Here is a 17,886-nt window from a genome sequence, read left to right as displayed (position 1 = left end):
TGAGTACCAGGCAGTTAGCAAGTTTTGTAGGCTACTAATGACCAGCAGCATCAGAGCTTGGAGAAGCCTAATTACCGTGACTAAACGGTCATGTGGAATTTGACTGCTTTCATGACTCGTGACCGCAGGTGTGGTGGTAATATGGTCACTGCAACAGCCCTAGTACTGTCCAACTAACCAGTGTCTCTGTTTTGTGTTTGAATCTGCAGGTAGCCAACTGAGTAAACGCGACCATGCACTCCTGAGTGCACAGCATCGCTCGTGTTTCCTGCTTTTTCCTGGATCATCATCGGCTCTGTGATGAACCACACCCCTAGCCCCCACATGGCCGAGGCCGCTAAGTCCGGGGCGGGCCTGCTTTGTGGCCTGGGCCTGGGGCCGGACAGGGTCCGCTCTCCTGATAGCCTGACCCACACGCCCAGCCCCACGGGGGGCACCCCCAGCTCTAGCCCTCCCCTGCTGCTCTCCCCTGGCCTGGGTGAGTCTGGGGACTGGGAGAGCCGTGAGGAGCTACGTCTGAGGGAGCTGGAGGAGGCCAGGGCGCGAGCTGCCCAGATGGAGAAGACCATGCGCTGGTGGTCGGACTGCACGGCCAACTGGAGGGAGAAGTGGAGCAAGGTGCGCTCCGAGAGGAACCGGGCACGGGACGAGGTGCGGCAGCTCCGCCAGAGGCTGGACACCCTGACCAAGGAGCTGATGGGCGCACGTCGGGAGCGCCAGGAACTGGCCTCCGAGAACGAGACACTCAGACAGGAAGCACTGCGTCTCCATGCTGACCAGGCCTCACCCTCCCATGCCCCCTCAGCACCACCCTCCTCCTCCACCCCACCCTCCTCCTCCTCACAGCCCCTTGTGGACAGCAAGCAGGACAGGGTGGGCGAGGGGCCCGGGTCACCAGAACAGGAACCAGTGAGAGATGTGGACACAGAGAAACCTGACAGACAAAAGGTGGGAGAATGGTCACACACTTTAGAACCAAACAATGTCAGAGACACACTACAGTACTCTATAACCCAGCACAGATCTGAGCCAGGGGAAAAGTTGGTCGGAGTTCTTGGTAGAAGATATAGCACCAGTCACTTATTTGGGCCAGCGTTTCATCTTGTTAATAAAGAGCCAGCAGCAGATATGTCTCAGAGCTTAACCTTCAGCATTGTGCCTCAGTGGGAGCTCTGCTGAAGTGTAGCTTTGTTGTTCAAATAGAATCCCCCCTGCACCACCCTATCTTCTACCCAAGGGGCACAGCTTGGGTACTGCATCATTGGAGCCCAGTCCCCTCTCTGTGAGCCTCATATTCTCAGACATTTTGGAGGGATGGGAAATTCCCTGTTAGACACACGAAATAAAACAAGCTTCCTGTCACAGAAAAGCCAGGCATCTTGCATGATTGGAAGGCATTGTAGCTGTTGGTGTCCTCAGATGTCCTTTGTCAATTAGACACAGGTCAAAATAGACTCCCTGAGCTGGCTCATCAGGTTTACAGTAGGGTAGCATTCTACCTGGGATCATAATGTGTATTCAAGTCCTATTTAGAACGCGTTGTTGAGAGTTGGACAAGATGAGGTTTCTGTTTTTAGGAAATGTGTATCTTGGCAAGGAGTGTTCAGCTGTATGCAGCTCAAGCAGCAGTGAATACAGATCAATGTCATTAGCAATCTGACTTGACCTTCAGCCAACTCACACACGGGGTGGGCTGCTGTTTCCATGGAAACACTCTGACAGACACACACTTTCACACTCATACAGAACAGGTGGTCCACTTCAGGCATGAAAGGTAATGGCGATAACCATTCTCAGTTTCCCAGTCTGGAGCCAAAGGGGAAACAGAAAATAAGTGAATAATGAGAAGACATACAACACAACCTGGAGGAGAATGTCCAGTCAGATTCTTCCTCAGTGGCTCACCATGGGCCAACACACACACTGAGCTCTCCCTAGGCAAGCAGCTGGCCATGTATAATAAATCACTGTTGGATAAACAGCAGCATGAAAATGAGCTGGGCATTGTGGGGATGCTCACATACAATCCCATTTCCTGCCCCTCCATTGTTCTCTCCCTCAGTCTTACACAGACACGCTGAGTGCTTCCACATGTGGCGGGCTGAGTGAGAGGAGCAGCGGCTACCCGCTCACCTCCACCTCATACATGAGCCTCTAGGTCCCCCTGCTGGCCACCGTTGGTAACCGCCTGTGTTTTTCCTTCAATCTGATGGTTGTGCTCTTGTGCTCAGCTCTCTCAGTAACATGAGGTTGGCAGAGGGTCCGGAGCCCTGTGTGGTTCCCAGAGACAGGAAGAGAAGGAAGAGAAGAAAAAATATGTGGTTGAAAAAGTTTTTGATTACTCCGTCAAACGTCCTGGGAATAAAATTTTTACAGACAGGAAATTGGGATAGGGGGTAATATGATAGCTGCTGTACCGGCGCTGTTGAGCTAGGAAAAAACCTGTCTCCCCGGTGGGGTTTAATTAAGAAAAGTAAATATTTGAGTCTCGGAGTCTGCTTCGCTCTCCAGCCTTCTCGCTTGGAGTGGAGCTGTGATGGCTGACTTCAGGGTTTCAGAGTGGGGTGACTCCACTGCATGGTTCATCTAATCAAATAACATCTTATTTGTCATATGCTTCGTAAACAACAGGTGTAGACTAACAGTGAATGAAATGTCATATATCCCTCTTCCCCATTCCTCTCTTCTTTCTGGTCATTCTCCCGGATTCTCCCTTTTACTTACACCCTCTGTCTTTCCCTCCCTCCCTTCCACTTTCTCGATCCTCTGTCATTCTCCTAGGAGCTGGAGCTGTTGGAGTCAGTGCTGAGGTCCAAGGCGGAAGGTCCAGACTCGTGGGACGCCCGTAGTGCCAGCAGCCTGCGTTCTGCCCTGAGTCGTCAGGACCGCAGCCGGCTGCTCTGGGATGACATCGCTGCCATGGAGGAGGACCCCGGCAAGATCAACGCCCTCCAGCTCCGCCTCGACGAATCACAGAAGGTCCTGCTCAAAGAACGCGAGTAAGGAGAGGGGAGCGAGGGAGGAGGAAAGGAGACTGAAGGAGGGCAATATTTAGAGAGGTTGAGGACTATTCAATTATGTGAAGGTGCTTTCCTCAGATATATTATGGCTCGTATGGAAATTAGCATTCATGTTGAGTGTATAGAAAGTGTAGACTAGTAACTGCTCTGTCTCTCCTCTGTTCCACCGTTGGCTGAGATGCCAGTCTCATAATTTACAAGCAGAGCCTCCTGTATTGGCCTGAGCTCAGCTCTGGCACCGCTGCAGCTTCCCACTCTCGCCAACACTACCATCAGCCACATGATCTTTTCCATTAGAATCATAACTGTTTTATGAGCTCTCTGGAGGCTGCTGATTTCCGCTGGTGATTGGTCTGCATCTTCAGGTCCAACAATCTGGCAGAGCCCGTCTGTCTGTAAGACTGGTTTCTGTTGGGCTATTCTGGAACATTCATTCTGTCAGTGCCATAGGCACCCTGCTGACCTCAGGAGAAGACATTTATATTCACCCAGAATATTGAAGTCAGCTGTCACTTTTAGTTAAATCATAACATCTATCCAACTCTGTTTTGATGGCATCATGGTTACAAAGTATTTTGGGGACACAGGTTCTGTCAAGTCTCTTCCTTCAAAAACACATTGAATAGGCACCGCTTTTTTCCTGTATTAAATATTCAGAACTAATATTGTGCATGTTTTAGATTGTCCTCTGAAGGTTTGTGATCTATCTCTGTTGAATAGTCATCACCTATGTTGCTAGAGCAGTATTTAACCAACTATGTTCTCTCCCCAGGGATAAGCATGCACTCAGTAAGAGCATAGAAAAGCTGGAAACAGAGCTGAACCAATGGAAACTCAAATACGAGGAGCAGAACAAGACCAAGCAGGAAGCCATGAAACAGGTGAGATTCGAGGGTCACCTTTACCTTCTAATCCCCCAACAACCATCCAGGGGACGTATACGTGCCCTCCGAGGCCATGCTTCAAACGGGGTAAAGGCATCAAACGTCAGCCCTTTCATCCTGCTGGTCTTAGAAGTGTTGTCATCATATTGGCCTTGGGAATATGGTCCGTACCTACGTCAATACAGCCTGGCAGACTGGCACACATCCACCTCACACAGACACACCCGCTGAGACAGCGGCTTCAAAGAGCCAGAGCCGCCGGCTCAGAGAGAGGGTGTGTGTTTACAGGAGACAGCCACTAGGAGGCACTCTGTGCTCAATGCAGACAAGCTCTGTGTGTGTGTGTGTGTGTGTGTGTGTGTGTGTGTGTGTGTGTGTGTGTGTGTGTGTGTGTGTGTGTGTGTGTGTGTGTGTGTGTGTGTGCCCGTCGATGTCATTGGAAAACCATGAATTCACTGGCAGGGTAGTCAGTGAAGCCTGAAAAATCTCTCCGGATATCATGAAGGGCAGAGAGGAGACGAGGTGGTAGAGGAGAAGATGGAGAGGAGCGATAAGAGGGATGAGAACAGTGAGAGCGGGAATGACTGTTTTGATGAGAAGGAGAGTGCAGAGAAGGAGAGATGGAGATGTGGAGATGTGGCATGTGTGTAATATGTGCCTGGACCACGGTGGGATCTCCGAAGTTAACGGGAGAAACCGCTGCAGCCTGCACAGCTGAGTGAGAACGCCATGTTGTATGGGAATGTATCATCCTTGAAGGTGGCTCAGTTTATAGGAGGAGAGAGAACTAACGCTAAGACCATGGATGCCCACATTCTTAACAAGGAGCTTAACACCTGTAGATGTTCCTGCTGTCTGGCTGTATCCATCCATCCATCCATCCATCTCTCTCTCTCTCTCTCTCTCTCTCTCTCTCTCTCTCTCTCTCTCTCTCTCTCTCTCTCTCTCTCTCTCTCTCTCTCTCTCAGCTGAACATGTTGAAGGAGGTACACCAGGATGAGTTGGGTCGTATGTCGGAGGACCTGGAGGATGAGCTGGGAGCACGCACTAGTATGGACAAGAAACTGGCCGAGCTACGAGCAGAGGTGAGGCTTAAACACACTTCTATCGTTTTATAGATCTCAAATCCCTTTACATTTAATGGGGGTGATTCAGCCCATTCAACAGCAATTGAAATCAAGTGCACACTTGTCTCTGACTCCATGTGACCCACTAGTTGACATGATGGCAGTGGGAGCTGGCTGGGTGGGCAGTGTGTCACTGACATATTAAGTTGTAATTTTTGGAGAGTATATTTCATGCCTGTGGCTCATGGTGGAGTGGAACGAGTCCTCTCCTTTGAAGTGTTCATTAGAGAGCCCTCATCCCATCGCCTGTCCCCCCTCAGAGGAGCGTGTCACATTGTCCCAGCGGCCCCCGGGGGCCCGACACCAGCCCACTGTCAGCCCCACGTGCCTCACACCTCTCTTCTCTTTTCTCTCCCTCCTCTATCCTTCCTCATTGCCCCAGCAGCAACATCCTCTCCGCTCTGCGCTGCTCGGGTATCAGCCGTGGGAATACACCCTGTGAATGTGTAATGGCTCTGCTGTGGTGGCTGGCAGGCTGAAGGAAAGGAGAGTATGATAAAGTGCTAATGTAGCGTCCATTCACTTGTAGAGCGTTTACAAAGGGCTTTACTACCACGACCTGAACACTGGTGCTCTGACTGACTGACTGCAGGGAGGCGTCTCAATATTCCTCTCACAGCGATTGATTGATTCAACTTACCCTCTGACCTCGTCCTCTCCCTCTGATTTGACATTGTTTTCCCTCCTCTCCTCCCCCACTCCTCCTCAGATGGAGCGGCTGCAGGTGGAGAATGCTGCCGAGTGGGGCCGGCGGGAGCGTCTGGAGACCGAGAAGCTGGCGCTTGAGAGAGACAACAAAAAGCTGCGGGCGCAGACGGAGGACCTGGAGGAACAGCTGGCCCGTAAACGGCGGCAGGCGGCCAGTGCCCTAGACACTGACCTCAAGACCATCCAGACTGAGTTGTTTGAGAGGAACAAGGTGAGGGCAGAGAGCAGGAACCTCCCCCCCCTGCGTGCGCCTCTGACTCCCCCCTCTGTGCGCCTCTGACTCCCCCCTCCGTGTGCCTCTGACTCCCCCCTCCGTGCACCTCTGACTCCACCCTCCGTGCACCTCTGACTCCCCCCTCCGTGCACCTCTGACTCCCCCCTCCGTGCACCTCTGACTGAGGCACATATGGGAGGTTCACTAGTGTGGTCTACCCAGGAGAGGTTTCATACACCCCCAGGCTTTTACCCAAGTACCATTTCATGTAGCTGACTGAACTCCACTTTATGGTGAATGGAGTTTCTGATGAACCCCACCAAGGGAGAAGAGCATGGACCAGGCTTTGTGGAATTCAGCTACATCCATTTGCACAATGTCAATAAAATGTAAATAGTGAAACGCTAACCTTGTACCTATGTTTGCCCTCTAGTTGCGTGCCTTTTCTTTGTTTGCTGAAACCCATACTTTCAATAAACGTGAATCAAATTCAACCACAGGCTGCTTCCTTGTTGAGATTCAATTGGCACGTGCATTTGCACTGAGTTGCCATCTTACAGAAACAGCAATGAGCAAACAGTCTGATTGTATTTGATTAACATTTATTGAAAAAGTATGGATTTCAGCAATCAAAGATAGGCACTCAACTACAGCGGACAAACATAGGTACAAGATAAGCGTCACATAATTATTATTGACGTTGGACGAGTCGATGTAGCCGGAGCTGAATACCACAAAGCCTCAGCTTCACTCTCTTGGTGTTGTTCATCAGAACCCTCCTTCACCGCGGAGTGGAGTCTAGTCAGCTGCATTTGATGTGGTATGTTACATTGATACCTGTGTAATACCTGTGCCCTTGGGTTTACACTTCTGGGGTCATGCATCTGGGGCTTTTCCACCTGAGGACCCTGTAACTTGTGATGGAGGGGAGGGGGGATGTGTAGTTACGTATCGTAATATTATACTGAACAAAAATATAAACGCAACATGCCACATTTTTTGCTGAGTTACATGTTAGGAAATCAGTCAATTTAAATAAATTCATTGGTCCCTAGTCTATGGATTTCATATGACTGGGCAAGGGTGCAGCCACCCCCTGGGGAGCCAGGCCCAGTCAATCAGAATGAGTTTTTCCCCACAAAAGGGCTATATTTCAGACAGAAATACTCCTCAGAACCCCCCTCCCCCCTCAGACAATCCCACAGGTGAAGAAGCCGGATGTGAAGATCCTGGGCTGGCGTGGTTACACGTGGTCTGCGGTTATGAGGCCGGTTGGACGTACTGCCAAATTCTCTATAATGACGTTGCAGCTTGTGGTAAAGAAATGAAAATTATTTTCTCTGGCAACAGCTCTGGTGGACATTCCTGCAGTCAGCATGCAAATTGCTTGCTCCATCAAAACTTGAGATATCTGTGGCATTGTGTTGTGTGACAAACTGCACATTTTAGAGTGGCCTTTTATAGTCCCCTGCACAAGGTGCACCTGTGTAATGATCATGCTGTTTTATCAGCTTATTGATATGCCACACCTGTCAGGTGGATGAATTATCTTGGCAAAGGAGAAATGCTCACTAACAGGGATGTAAACAAATTTGTGCACAAACTTTAAGAGAAAATCCTTTTGTGGATATGGAACATTTCTGGGATATTTTATTTCAGCTCATCAAATCAAGCTTTATTTATAAAGCAGATTTCAGACATGGAATGCAATGCAATGTGCTTCAAAGAAAACAAACAAAGGAAAAAAAAAACTACACAACAAACATAAAAGGATAAAAACTAAAGAATAACAATAAAAACTGAACGACTAAAAGCACCCTAAGGAAAAGCAAAGCTAAAAACGTGTGTTTTAATATCTCTTTTAAATATGTCCACAGTTTTGTCCCCCTCAGGTTCTCTGGCAGGCTATTCCAGAGCCTGGGGGCATAATAACTAAAGGCTGCCTCTCCATGCCTCTAGTCCTAGGTTCATACCAACACTTTACATGTTGCATTTATATTCAGTATAGTTCAGTATATTTTGGGACAATATTGTATTTTATCAATTTGTAAGTAAATAAAAAATATATAAAAATGAGCAACTCTAGGTAGCATTAGCTAACGCTGTACCTAGTCGGCTGTACCTGCGCCAAAACTCGGTAATTTTTATCCTATAGCTTGTTCTCCACCTTTAAAAATAAAAAGTGTGCCGACGCCCTCTTGTCTCTCTGCAGCAGACATACACAGTGTACAAAACTTTAGGAACACCTTCCAAATATTGAATTGCACCCCCTTTTGCCCTCAGAAGAGCCTCAATTCGCCAGGGCATGGACTACAAGGTGTCAAAAGCATTCAACAGTGATGCTGGCCCATGTTGACTCCAATACGTCCCGCAGTTGTGTCAAGTTGCCTGGATGTCCTTTGGGTGGTGGACCATTCTTGATGCACACGGAAAACTGTTGAGTGTGAAAAACCCAGCAGTGTTGCGGTTCTTGACACACTCAAACTGGTGCGCCTGCCACCTACTACCATACTATCAGCCCATTCACCCTCTGAATGGCACACATACACAAGCCATGTCTCAATTGTCTCAAGACTTAAACATCCTTCTTTAACCTGTCTCCTCCCCTTCATCTACACTGATTAAAGTGGATTTAACAGGTGACATCAATAAGGGATCATAGCTTTCACCTGGATTCACCTGGTCAGTCTATGTCATGGAAAGAGCAGGTGTTCCTAATATTTTGTATGCTCAGTGAGCAATACTGTATGTTCAGAACATCAAATCACCTCAGAATTCTGATAAAATATCATGTGATCCCTGGCAATTCCCAGCCCTACCTCTAACATTTGCATTTGAGTCATTTAGCAGACACGCTTATCCCAAATGAATTACAGGAGCAATGGCACATCAACAGATTTTTCATTTAGTCGGCTCTGGGATTCGAACCAGAGACCTTTCGGTTGCTGGCGCACCGCGCTTACCCCTCTAGGCTCTAGGATTAACACACATCGGGCCTTCCGCCCTGAGGGATACTTATTTGCAAATAGTCTCACATGAACTGGGAGACAGAGGGAGGAGTGGGAAGGAAAGTGAATGTGGAGCACACAGACAGACAAATGGAGATGGAGGAACCTTGACATCTTCCGTTCAAATCTGTCCCCCTCCTGCACAGTGCTACACTGCCACAGGACCCAATTATCCTGTGCTGTCCATAAATTCTGCCCATGTCACAGAGATTAGGCACCTTTATCCATCAAGAGCAGGTGGCCTGTTCCAACTGGGTAGTGTCCTTGTGCACTAGATGACATGCATGCATTAGGCTGGATAGGGCTCAGTGCACTGTATGGCATACAACCTCCCGCCAGTGCTAACACATTATATTACATACTGTACGGCTGTGAATAATCTCTAGTCGTTAGGTCTCTGCCTGGTTGTTGGACACGTAGGAAATATGCCTCTCATCAGACACGTACGACGCATGTGTTCATCAGACATGGTCTCTAGCTGGCTGCTGTGGAATGAGAGCGTCGCACTCTGTGGCAACTGATCACGGGTAACACATCAGGTCACCCCTGGGACAGAATAGAGGAGAATAGAGGATATGTTGCTCTCCCTCCGTCTGTCCCTCCCTCCCGCCATTCTTCCCTCTCGATCTATCTCTGTCTGGGTGTAATCTCTGGGTCCAGCTGTGTCCTGTTTGAGTAATCTATGGAGGAATAAAAACACTCGGTGTAGGCTCGTTATGAGCACCGTCCTTCAGATTTATAGACTGGGCCTTAAGCACCCTGCATACGCACCACAGCCATCACTCATTCACTCTCTCTCTCTCCCGCACTCTCACTCAACACTCACTCTCCTTTAGTAACTTATTTACTCACTCTCTCACCCACCCACTCACTCACTCATTCATTCTCTCTCTCGCTCTCTCACCCACCCACCCACTCACTGATTTATTCTCTCTCTCTCTCTCTCTCTCTCTCTCTCTCTCTCTCTCTCTCTCTCTCTCTCTCTCTCTCTCTCTCTCTCTCTCTCTCTCTCTCTCTCTCTCTCTCTCTCTCTCTCTCTCTCATCCAGTCATTCTCACACACTCAGTCAGCCAGGGTGGAGTGGCGAGAGGGAGGAGGAGGAAAAAGATGGATGGAAGAAGGATGGTAGAAAAAGAAAGAGGGAAACGGGGAGTAAGTGAGAGTGTAGAGAGTAGAGGACCTGAAAAGCAGAGGCCAAGCACCAAGTAAATCAACCCAGATATGGAATAGGATGTATGTGTGTGTGTCTCTAGTATACAAATAGGCCAGGCTGGAGACATTGAGACTGTGTGACTGGATGGATGTCCTTCTCTGTGTGTTGTTGAGGCAGGGTATCGATCGAGACAGGGGGAGAGAAACACGCAGAGCGATTAAGACACTGTGGCGACACCGACAAAGAACAAAGTGTGATTGATACCAAAATCATATCCATCCTCAGCCCAGACTTTCTGAGCAACTCACGGCCAGCTAGGAGATTGATGTCCTCTGTCGCGGTACAATTCAGATGGCCTGAGGAGAGAGGGGGGGAATGGGACTGTGTTTGTGCCTGTGTGTTGTCATCCATCTTGGTGTGTAGGCTACTGTGGGTTTGTTCCCCCTGTGTGTGCATGCGTGTGTGTGTGTATTGGTTCCATTGGTCACATTGAAGACAAGTTGAACTGCAGCCTATTGATGAAGAAAGTACAGTGCAGAGAGAGGGGTAAAGAGAGGTTTGATACATGTATTTAATCAGAGGCTGAGCTGAGAGCCACAGTGCCGGTCACATCCTGTAGAACAGGCCAGAGGTTTATCAGTGTGCTGTCTAAGCTGTCTGACACACACTACCCCTGTGCTCCCTCCATCTCTTCTCTTTCTCATCCCAGAGGACTCATACAAGGCCACGCCTCAGGGGGATCTCTCCCTATGTGAGATAGCGCTCTGTCTGTCTGTCTGTCTGTCTGTCTGTCTGTCTGTCTGTCTGTCTGTCTGTCTGTCTGTCTGTCTGTCTGTCTGTCTGTCTGTCTGTCTGTCTGTCTGTCTGTCTGTCTGTCTGTCTGTCTGTCTGTCTGTCTGTCTGTCTGTCTGTCTGTCTGTGAATGCAGTTTGGTATCAATATGTGTGTGTGTGTGAACCTATCAGCAGTAGTAACTCCACAGTGTCCTTTAAACTGTAATTGTCCCTGTACTGTAGGTTATCTTTGTTGAAGAAGTGGTTGTTGACTGTTTGTTGGTTGTTGTTGACTTTGATCCAGGCTGTTTTTTAGGAGGTAAATCCCTTCTTCCTAGTGCTAGTCTGTAACAATGAGCCGCCCCTCTAGCCAACTGTGGCCCAGCCAAGAAGCACACACCCTTGACCATCGCCAGCATCCCCACTGAGATCTGGCTTACCCTACCGTCTCACCATCTGTGCGTGTGTGAGTGTGTGTGTGCATGCTTATGCATGTGTGTCTGTGTGCGTGCGTGCGCGTGCCTGCGTGTGTGTGTGTCTGCGTTGCAGGTAGTTAATCATGAAGCCTCTGTAGATGATCAGACGGCTCTCCGCCACATCACTCAGTCAAGACATATGCTGAAGGTGACAAGGAGAACTGCTCGGCTATATATTAGAATATTATACACCGGGTTTCATCTTTGATGCGGGATGAATAAGATGAGTCTCCCTATGTGTAGAGACAAGCCCCTGCCCTCAGTGAGGGCAGACACACACACACACACACACACACACACACACACACACACACACACACACACACACACACACACACACACACACACACACACACACACACACACACACACACACACACACACACACACACACACACACACACACGCACACACACACACACACACAGTATGAACTCACCTTGCATTCACTTTACATACAAACCAGACATGTACAGTTTAACCTCGATCTCTCTCTCTCTCACACACAAGGACTTACACTTACTCACACATTTCTCTCATTTCTCTGCCAGCACTACTCTCTTCCACATTATGAAGCCCTAGTAAACGATGTGACACATGTTCAGATGCCAGTACAGAAATTTGATTTAATATGGAGCGCAGCAGGATTCTATTTCAGCATCATATACTGATCCAGACATCTGTGCGTAAACAAATCTTAGGTTAAAGATGAATGTGGAAGCACAGTTCCTGGTGCGAAGCGGCAGTGTGGGAGACGGAACAGACAGAGAGAGAGAGAGAAGGAGATCACCAGGTCAACCAGAGGAGGCTGGTGGGAGGTGATATAGGAGGACAGGCTCATTGTCATGGCTGGGATGGAATCAATGGAAGGGTACCAAACACATGGAAACAACGTGTTTGACTCTGTTCCATTGATCCAATTCCCTCTGCCTCTGTCTTTCTCTCTCTCTTTCTCTTTCTCAAACACAAGTAAACTCAACCAAACCTTTCCACCCTCCCTACATTCAATGCAGCTGCAGCCTATAGGGCCAATACCCCCCTCCTGAAACAGCTGCCCCTGTTCTACCCTGCAGATGTCACCCCCCCCAGGCCCCTCCCATCTCCAGGAATAAAACCTAACCGCTCACCAATCACACGTGATTAATGAGCCCATCCACACTACTCATCTGCTCTGCTTTTATAAGGGACTGACTCTCTCAAACTGTTGGTGCCGGTTAACAGGTTACATTAGTTAGCTAGCTTCATTATCGTCACAGCGTCTGTTGCGTGGGTTTGCAATGTGTGTGTTTCATTGAGGCGGATACGCTTAATATGCGTGTGTTTGTTGCAGTGTTTGTGTCTGTGTGTGTGTGTGTGTGTGTACCTGTACCCACATTCATTGTTTTGTTGTCGTTCCGTGCGCGCGTGTGTATGTAGATGAGCTCTCCTGGCATGTGGTTATAACATCTGGGATTAATTAGTGTGAAATGATTTGTCTTGTTCCTCAGATTCAGGGCTCCCGTCTCAGTACTTTTCCATTTGGACCTGCTGTGCTTTCCGTGAGGGAGTCTTCTATTTCATATCCCCGTCGCTCTCACCGCCTCACTCTCCCCTTCCTCTCTCTCCTCCTCCCTCTGATACTCCATGAATGCGTATTGTTAATCCGTAGCATGCCCAACCTTGCATGGCAGGTGCGTCTGAATGTGAACATGCTGCTGCACAGCATGTGACGGAGAGGAAGAACATGCTACAGCGCACAGGGCGTGACCTTTTGTGTGTGTCTCCAGTGTGTCAGAGCAGAACCAGTGGACATCAGTCAGTGTGACGCAGCTCTCCCCTGAAGTCCATTCAGCCTAAACAGGCCTGTTAGGTGCAGGTAGGCCATGTGGCCTGTGCTCAGTGTAAATTCTTCCATTACTGCTTGCCTGGATGGCTTATTTATGAGCCTGGTAACTAATGCAGCAGTTCCCAGGCAGCCCAGAGACGTAATTAAGACTGAGAGAGAGAGCTGGAGTGGCACTGAGTCCGACAAGGGACACAGAACAGGTACAGGAGATTGTAGAGGGGGGTGTTTGTCTGTGTGTGTGTGTTATGTGTTCCTGTGTGTGTGAAGGGCAAAACGAACTGCTATACTATATGTTAGCAAGAGAAGCAGAGATGGAATCAGAGAGGAAGGGATTTTACTGATACCATGCAGAAACTGAGGTTATTTGAGGGAACATGCTTTTCAGGCTGGAGGACTGAGATAAATGTGTCTGTGTGTGTGTGTGACAGAGAGACAGAGAGAGAGAGAGAGAGAGCAAAAGAGAGAGAAAGGGGAACATCTGCCCTGATGTGTGCTCTGACAGGACAGACCTACCTTCCTTCCTCTCGTCAAGGAGCTGTTTTTTTAACCTGACATTTATTCTCAGCTATGAGGAGAGAGGGGGAGGAGAGGAGGAGGAGGAGGATGAGAGAAGTACATTACAGGGCGAGGGTCAGCAAAATATCTTTATAAAAAAAGGGAGGCGGGGAACAGGACAAGAGGGAAAGGAGAGGTGAAATGAAGGTTAGAGGAAAACGTTATGTGTTTATATGGAAGGGGGCAATCATAGTGGTATGGATGTGGAAGAGAGCAGAGCAGAGCAGTTGTATTGTAGAGAAGTTAAACACTTTGAGGATGGTGAGCAAGAGCACCAGTATTGAAGAGAGAAGCAGGAGAGGAAGGTGAGGATAGGCCAAGGAGCGGGCGGCTTGGGCAGGTGTCGCAGGGCCGGGGAGTGGCCAGGGTAATGAGTTTGCTCCGTTGCCGGGTGTGTGGGGAGATGTACTCCAGCAGTTGCAGGTGGTGACCCCAAGGCCATGCACCTGCTCCCTCAATTACTGCAGTTGGGCTCTGCTGGCCCCGGGAAACCCGGGTCGGGGCCAGGTCTACTTGGAGCTGTGTGTGTGTTTATTATCGCCTATAGGGAGTCTCTACATCCTAGGCAGAGGGAGAACTTTAGCTATATTATGACTAAGTGTTTGCCTTGAAAATATTACAGATATTTAATTATGGATATTGCAGCCTGCAAACTGAATTTTAGACTGCTAGGTATGGTCCAGGGCAGACTGGTTTAAGCTGTCTAGCCTTTAAGACCATATTCAACCAGCCCAGTGTGATCCGTCTGTAGAATGGCAGGTATAGACAGTACCCAAGGACACGTTCAGTTGCCAAACATTGTTGACGGTTCCAAAATGTTGTGTCTTGCTGAACACACCCCAGGGAACTGTGTGAGCAGGCTGTCTGGCGGAGGTGTAGACTGGAGGGTAGGTGTTCCCTCTGGCAGCTCTTTGGTTCCTCTAGGGGGCCACAGTGAATCACACACCTGGCTCAGTGGCTCTCAGTAGAGATAGGCTTATGGAGCCGTTAGCTGACTGTGGAACCATTACCACCCCAGTGCCCCCAGTTTCCCATTGATGAATCACTCTGTCACTCTCTTCTCTCTCCCTCCCCCTCTCCCATCTCCATAGATTTGATCTAATCCTGACCAATCGTGCTGGAGCATAGCAATAGGCTCCGTTCCCACAGGCAGTCTCATAATCAACCCAATTCTACTATCCAGTGTGTGGTGTGTGTGTGTGTCTGTGTGTGTGTGTGGATTGGGTGGGTGTGCAGTATGTGGGTCTAAATTAATACTATATTACATTTGATAAAACTATTAGGGGAAAATAGAGTGTGTAAGCATTTTTCACACCAGATTTCTCGTGTGTGTGTGTGTGTGTACGCGCATGCGTGCGTGTGTAGGCCTATGCACTGTCTATCTCTGTCTTGGCTATGCATCTGTGTGTGTGCATATGCTGTATGCATGACCACAGTGTGTGTGGGTGTCAATACATGTATGAAAATATGCTAATGGCAGAGGAGGAGGGGAAACGGTAGTGTGGGTGGAAGAGATCATGTGGGAAGAATGTCTGTGTGCATATAGCTTTTTAATCTTTCTCCGTCTTGGCTGTTCGCTACGTGTTGGGTCATTTTGTGCGTCGTGTCTTCATGTTAATGTTAGCATGTGTGGTCACTTTGACTAGAGTGTGTAGTGTATTTTGTGCAGTGTGTGTCTTTGTTTCAGTGCAGTGAAGCGGATGTTATGACACATTTCAGGGTCTTGGAGCCAGTCACGGAGAAACATTTAAACAGCTAGTCTTGCGTGACGCCGCTCTTTATCTAGCTCCCTCCTACCTCTCTTTATTTATTTACTGATTGGCTATGGGGCTGGGTGTCTTACTGCTCATGTCTGTTTCTGTCAAGCTTGGTGTGGAAAATATATCTGGAAGGGTGTTTCCTACATGTGTCATTGTGTGGCTCTTCCTCTGTGTGTTACATTTGATGTGCTTTTTGGACAGAATTCTTCCAGTGTGTGTGTGTGTGTGTGTGCGTGCGTGCAGACATTCACACACACTCCCAGCAGTGTGTCTGTGAATCAGTTTGAGTGCGTAATCTCCATCTCTCACCTCACCTCCAGTGAGTATCTTCATCATCATAGATCATTCATCAGTCTCTCCCTCATGTTTTATGTAGACTCGGCTCTTAGCCCGGCGACTCTCCCTCCTCTCTTTATCGAAGCAGTCCCTTCACAGAGGACACTCAGACCCACATTACAGCTGAGTGAAACTTTCGATCCAAGTAGAGAACGCTGTCTGATTCCGCTGCATCTCACTGACTTCAAAGTTCCAAACTCTGAAGGGGTTCTTTGTCAGATAATGTGATGCAGTGCTGTCATGCATTTCTCAGTGCATTCTCTTTTTCTTCTCTTGAATGTCACACTGTCATCTTTTCCTTCTTCCAGTTCTTTCTCTTTTTCATGTCGCTTTTTCTTTCGGAAAATCCCCTTTTGTTCTTCGTCTTCACCTCTGTCTTGTTTATTCATGCTCGCAACCCCTCCCGTGCCACTCTCCTCCCTCTTTTTTCCATCTCTCCATCCATACCCAGACTCTCCTTCAAACTCTCCTTCCAGACTCATATTAAACATCTCCAATCCAAAATTAAATCTAGAATCGGCTTCCTATTTCGCAACAAAGACTCCTTCACTCACGCCGACAAACATACCCTCGTAAAACTGACCGTCCTACCGATCCTCGACTTCGGCCATGTCATTTACAAAATAGCCTCCAGCACTCTACTCAGCAAACTGGATGCAGTCTATCACAGTGCCATCCGTTATGTCACCAAAGCCCCATATACCACCCACCACTGCGACCTGTATGCTCTTGTCGGCTGGCCCTCGCTACATATTCATCGCCAGACCCACTGGCTCCATCTCATCTATAAGTCTTTGCCTAGTAAAGCTCCTTATCTCAGCTCACTGGTCACGATAACAACACCCACCCGTAGCACACGCTCCAGCAGGTATATCTCACTGGTCATCCTCAAAGCCAACACCTCCTTTGGCCGCCTTTCCTTCCAGTTCTCTGCTGCCAATGACTGGAACGAATAGCAAAAATCGCTGAAGTTGGAGACTTATATCTCCCTCACTAACTTTAAACATCAGCTATCTGAGCAGCTAACCGATCGCTGCAGCTGTACACAGCCCATCTGTAAATAGCCCATCCAAACTACCTACCTCATCCCCATATTGTTTTTATTTACTTTTTTGCTCTTTTGCACACCAATATTTCTACTTGTTCATTTGCTAAATTGTAATTACTTCGCTACTATGGCCTATTTATTGCCTTACCTCCTCACGTCATTTGCACACACTGTATATAGCATTTTTCTATTGTGTCATTGACTGTACGTTTGTTTATTCCATGTTTAACTCTGTGTTGGTGTTTGTGTCGCACTGCTTTGCTTTATCTTGGCCAGGTCGCAGTTGTAAATGAGAACTTGTTCTCAACTGGCCTACCTGGTTAAATAAAGGTGAAATAATAAAAAATAAAAAATTAATTCCCCTGTGTTTCCCTCCCTCTCTTCCTTTGTCTAAACTAGGCACTTGATGAGGGCATTCCCCCTGTCTGTCGTTGTGTGTCTCTATGTATATAGTATCAATCCAGACCTTACGACCCCCTTCCACTTAACCCCTATCACATCTCACATCAATCAACCAAACAATTATCTGCTTAATGAGGTCATATATGACCGGGGATTTCCTGCTCAAGGTACACCATCTACTACTAATGTTACCACTGTACCACTGCTGCCACAAACAAGCCTGATCCTTTTAGTTTGATAAAAAAAGATACAATGATTGTTTTATTATTATTTAGGCTACAGTACACCAAATGCAGTTTTGTGGATCAGGGTTTGTGGTAACATTGTTCATTTAGAAGTTTTTAAAAACCTTGATATTGTATTGTAAATCATCACCACACACACAGTCCCCGGGCCAGATAGTGATGTTCTACATGCTGTACAATAGTAATCCATTTTCATTTCAATTTGCTTAATTAGCATGAGACAAGAATGTACATATTGCCAAAACGTACTTTGGAAATTGAATAATTCATTAACAATATTAACATCATAAAAAAATTAGCAAGATTGTCAACGTAACGACAATCAGTAAAAAAAAAAAAAAAGTAAATAAAC

General features: G+C 47.9%; 1 protein-coding gene across 2 annotated transcripts in view; it reads left to right on the top strand.

Annotated features, from left to right (window-relative positions):
• The window catches only part of LOC139563007 (coiled-coil domain-containing protein 102A-like), a 67,676-nt gene that overhangs the window by 33,262 nt on the left and 16,528 nt on the right, over positions 1-17,886 (top strand). For both annotated transcript variants that reach the window (XM_071381238.1, XM_071381237.1), the window contains exons 2-6: positions 210-948; positions 2,782-2,999; positions 3,793-3,901; positions 4,873-4,989; positions 5,741-5,950. In XM_071381238.1, coding sequence (XP_071237339.1) covers positions 301-948; positions 2,782-2,999; positions 3,793-3,901; positions 4,873-4,989; positions 5,741-5,950 — 1,302 coding nt within the window. In that variant the 5' untranslated portion in view covers positions 210-300. The remainder of the gene's footprint in view (positions 1-209; positions 949-2,781; positions 3,000-3,792; positions 3,902-4,872; positions 4,990-5,740; positions 5,951-17,886) is intronic.

This window comes from Salvelinus alpinus, chromosome 33 (assembly GCF_045679555.1).
Source record: "Salvelinus alpinus chromosome 33, SLU_Salpinus.1, whole genome shotgun sequence".
Classification (NCBI taxonomy): Eukaryota; Metazoa; Chordata; class Actinopteri; order Salmoniformes; family Salmonidae; genus Salvelinus; species Salvelinus alpinus.
This window is presented reverse-complemented; position numbering and strand designations above follow the sequence as displayed.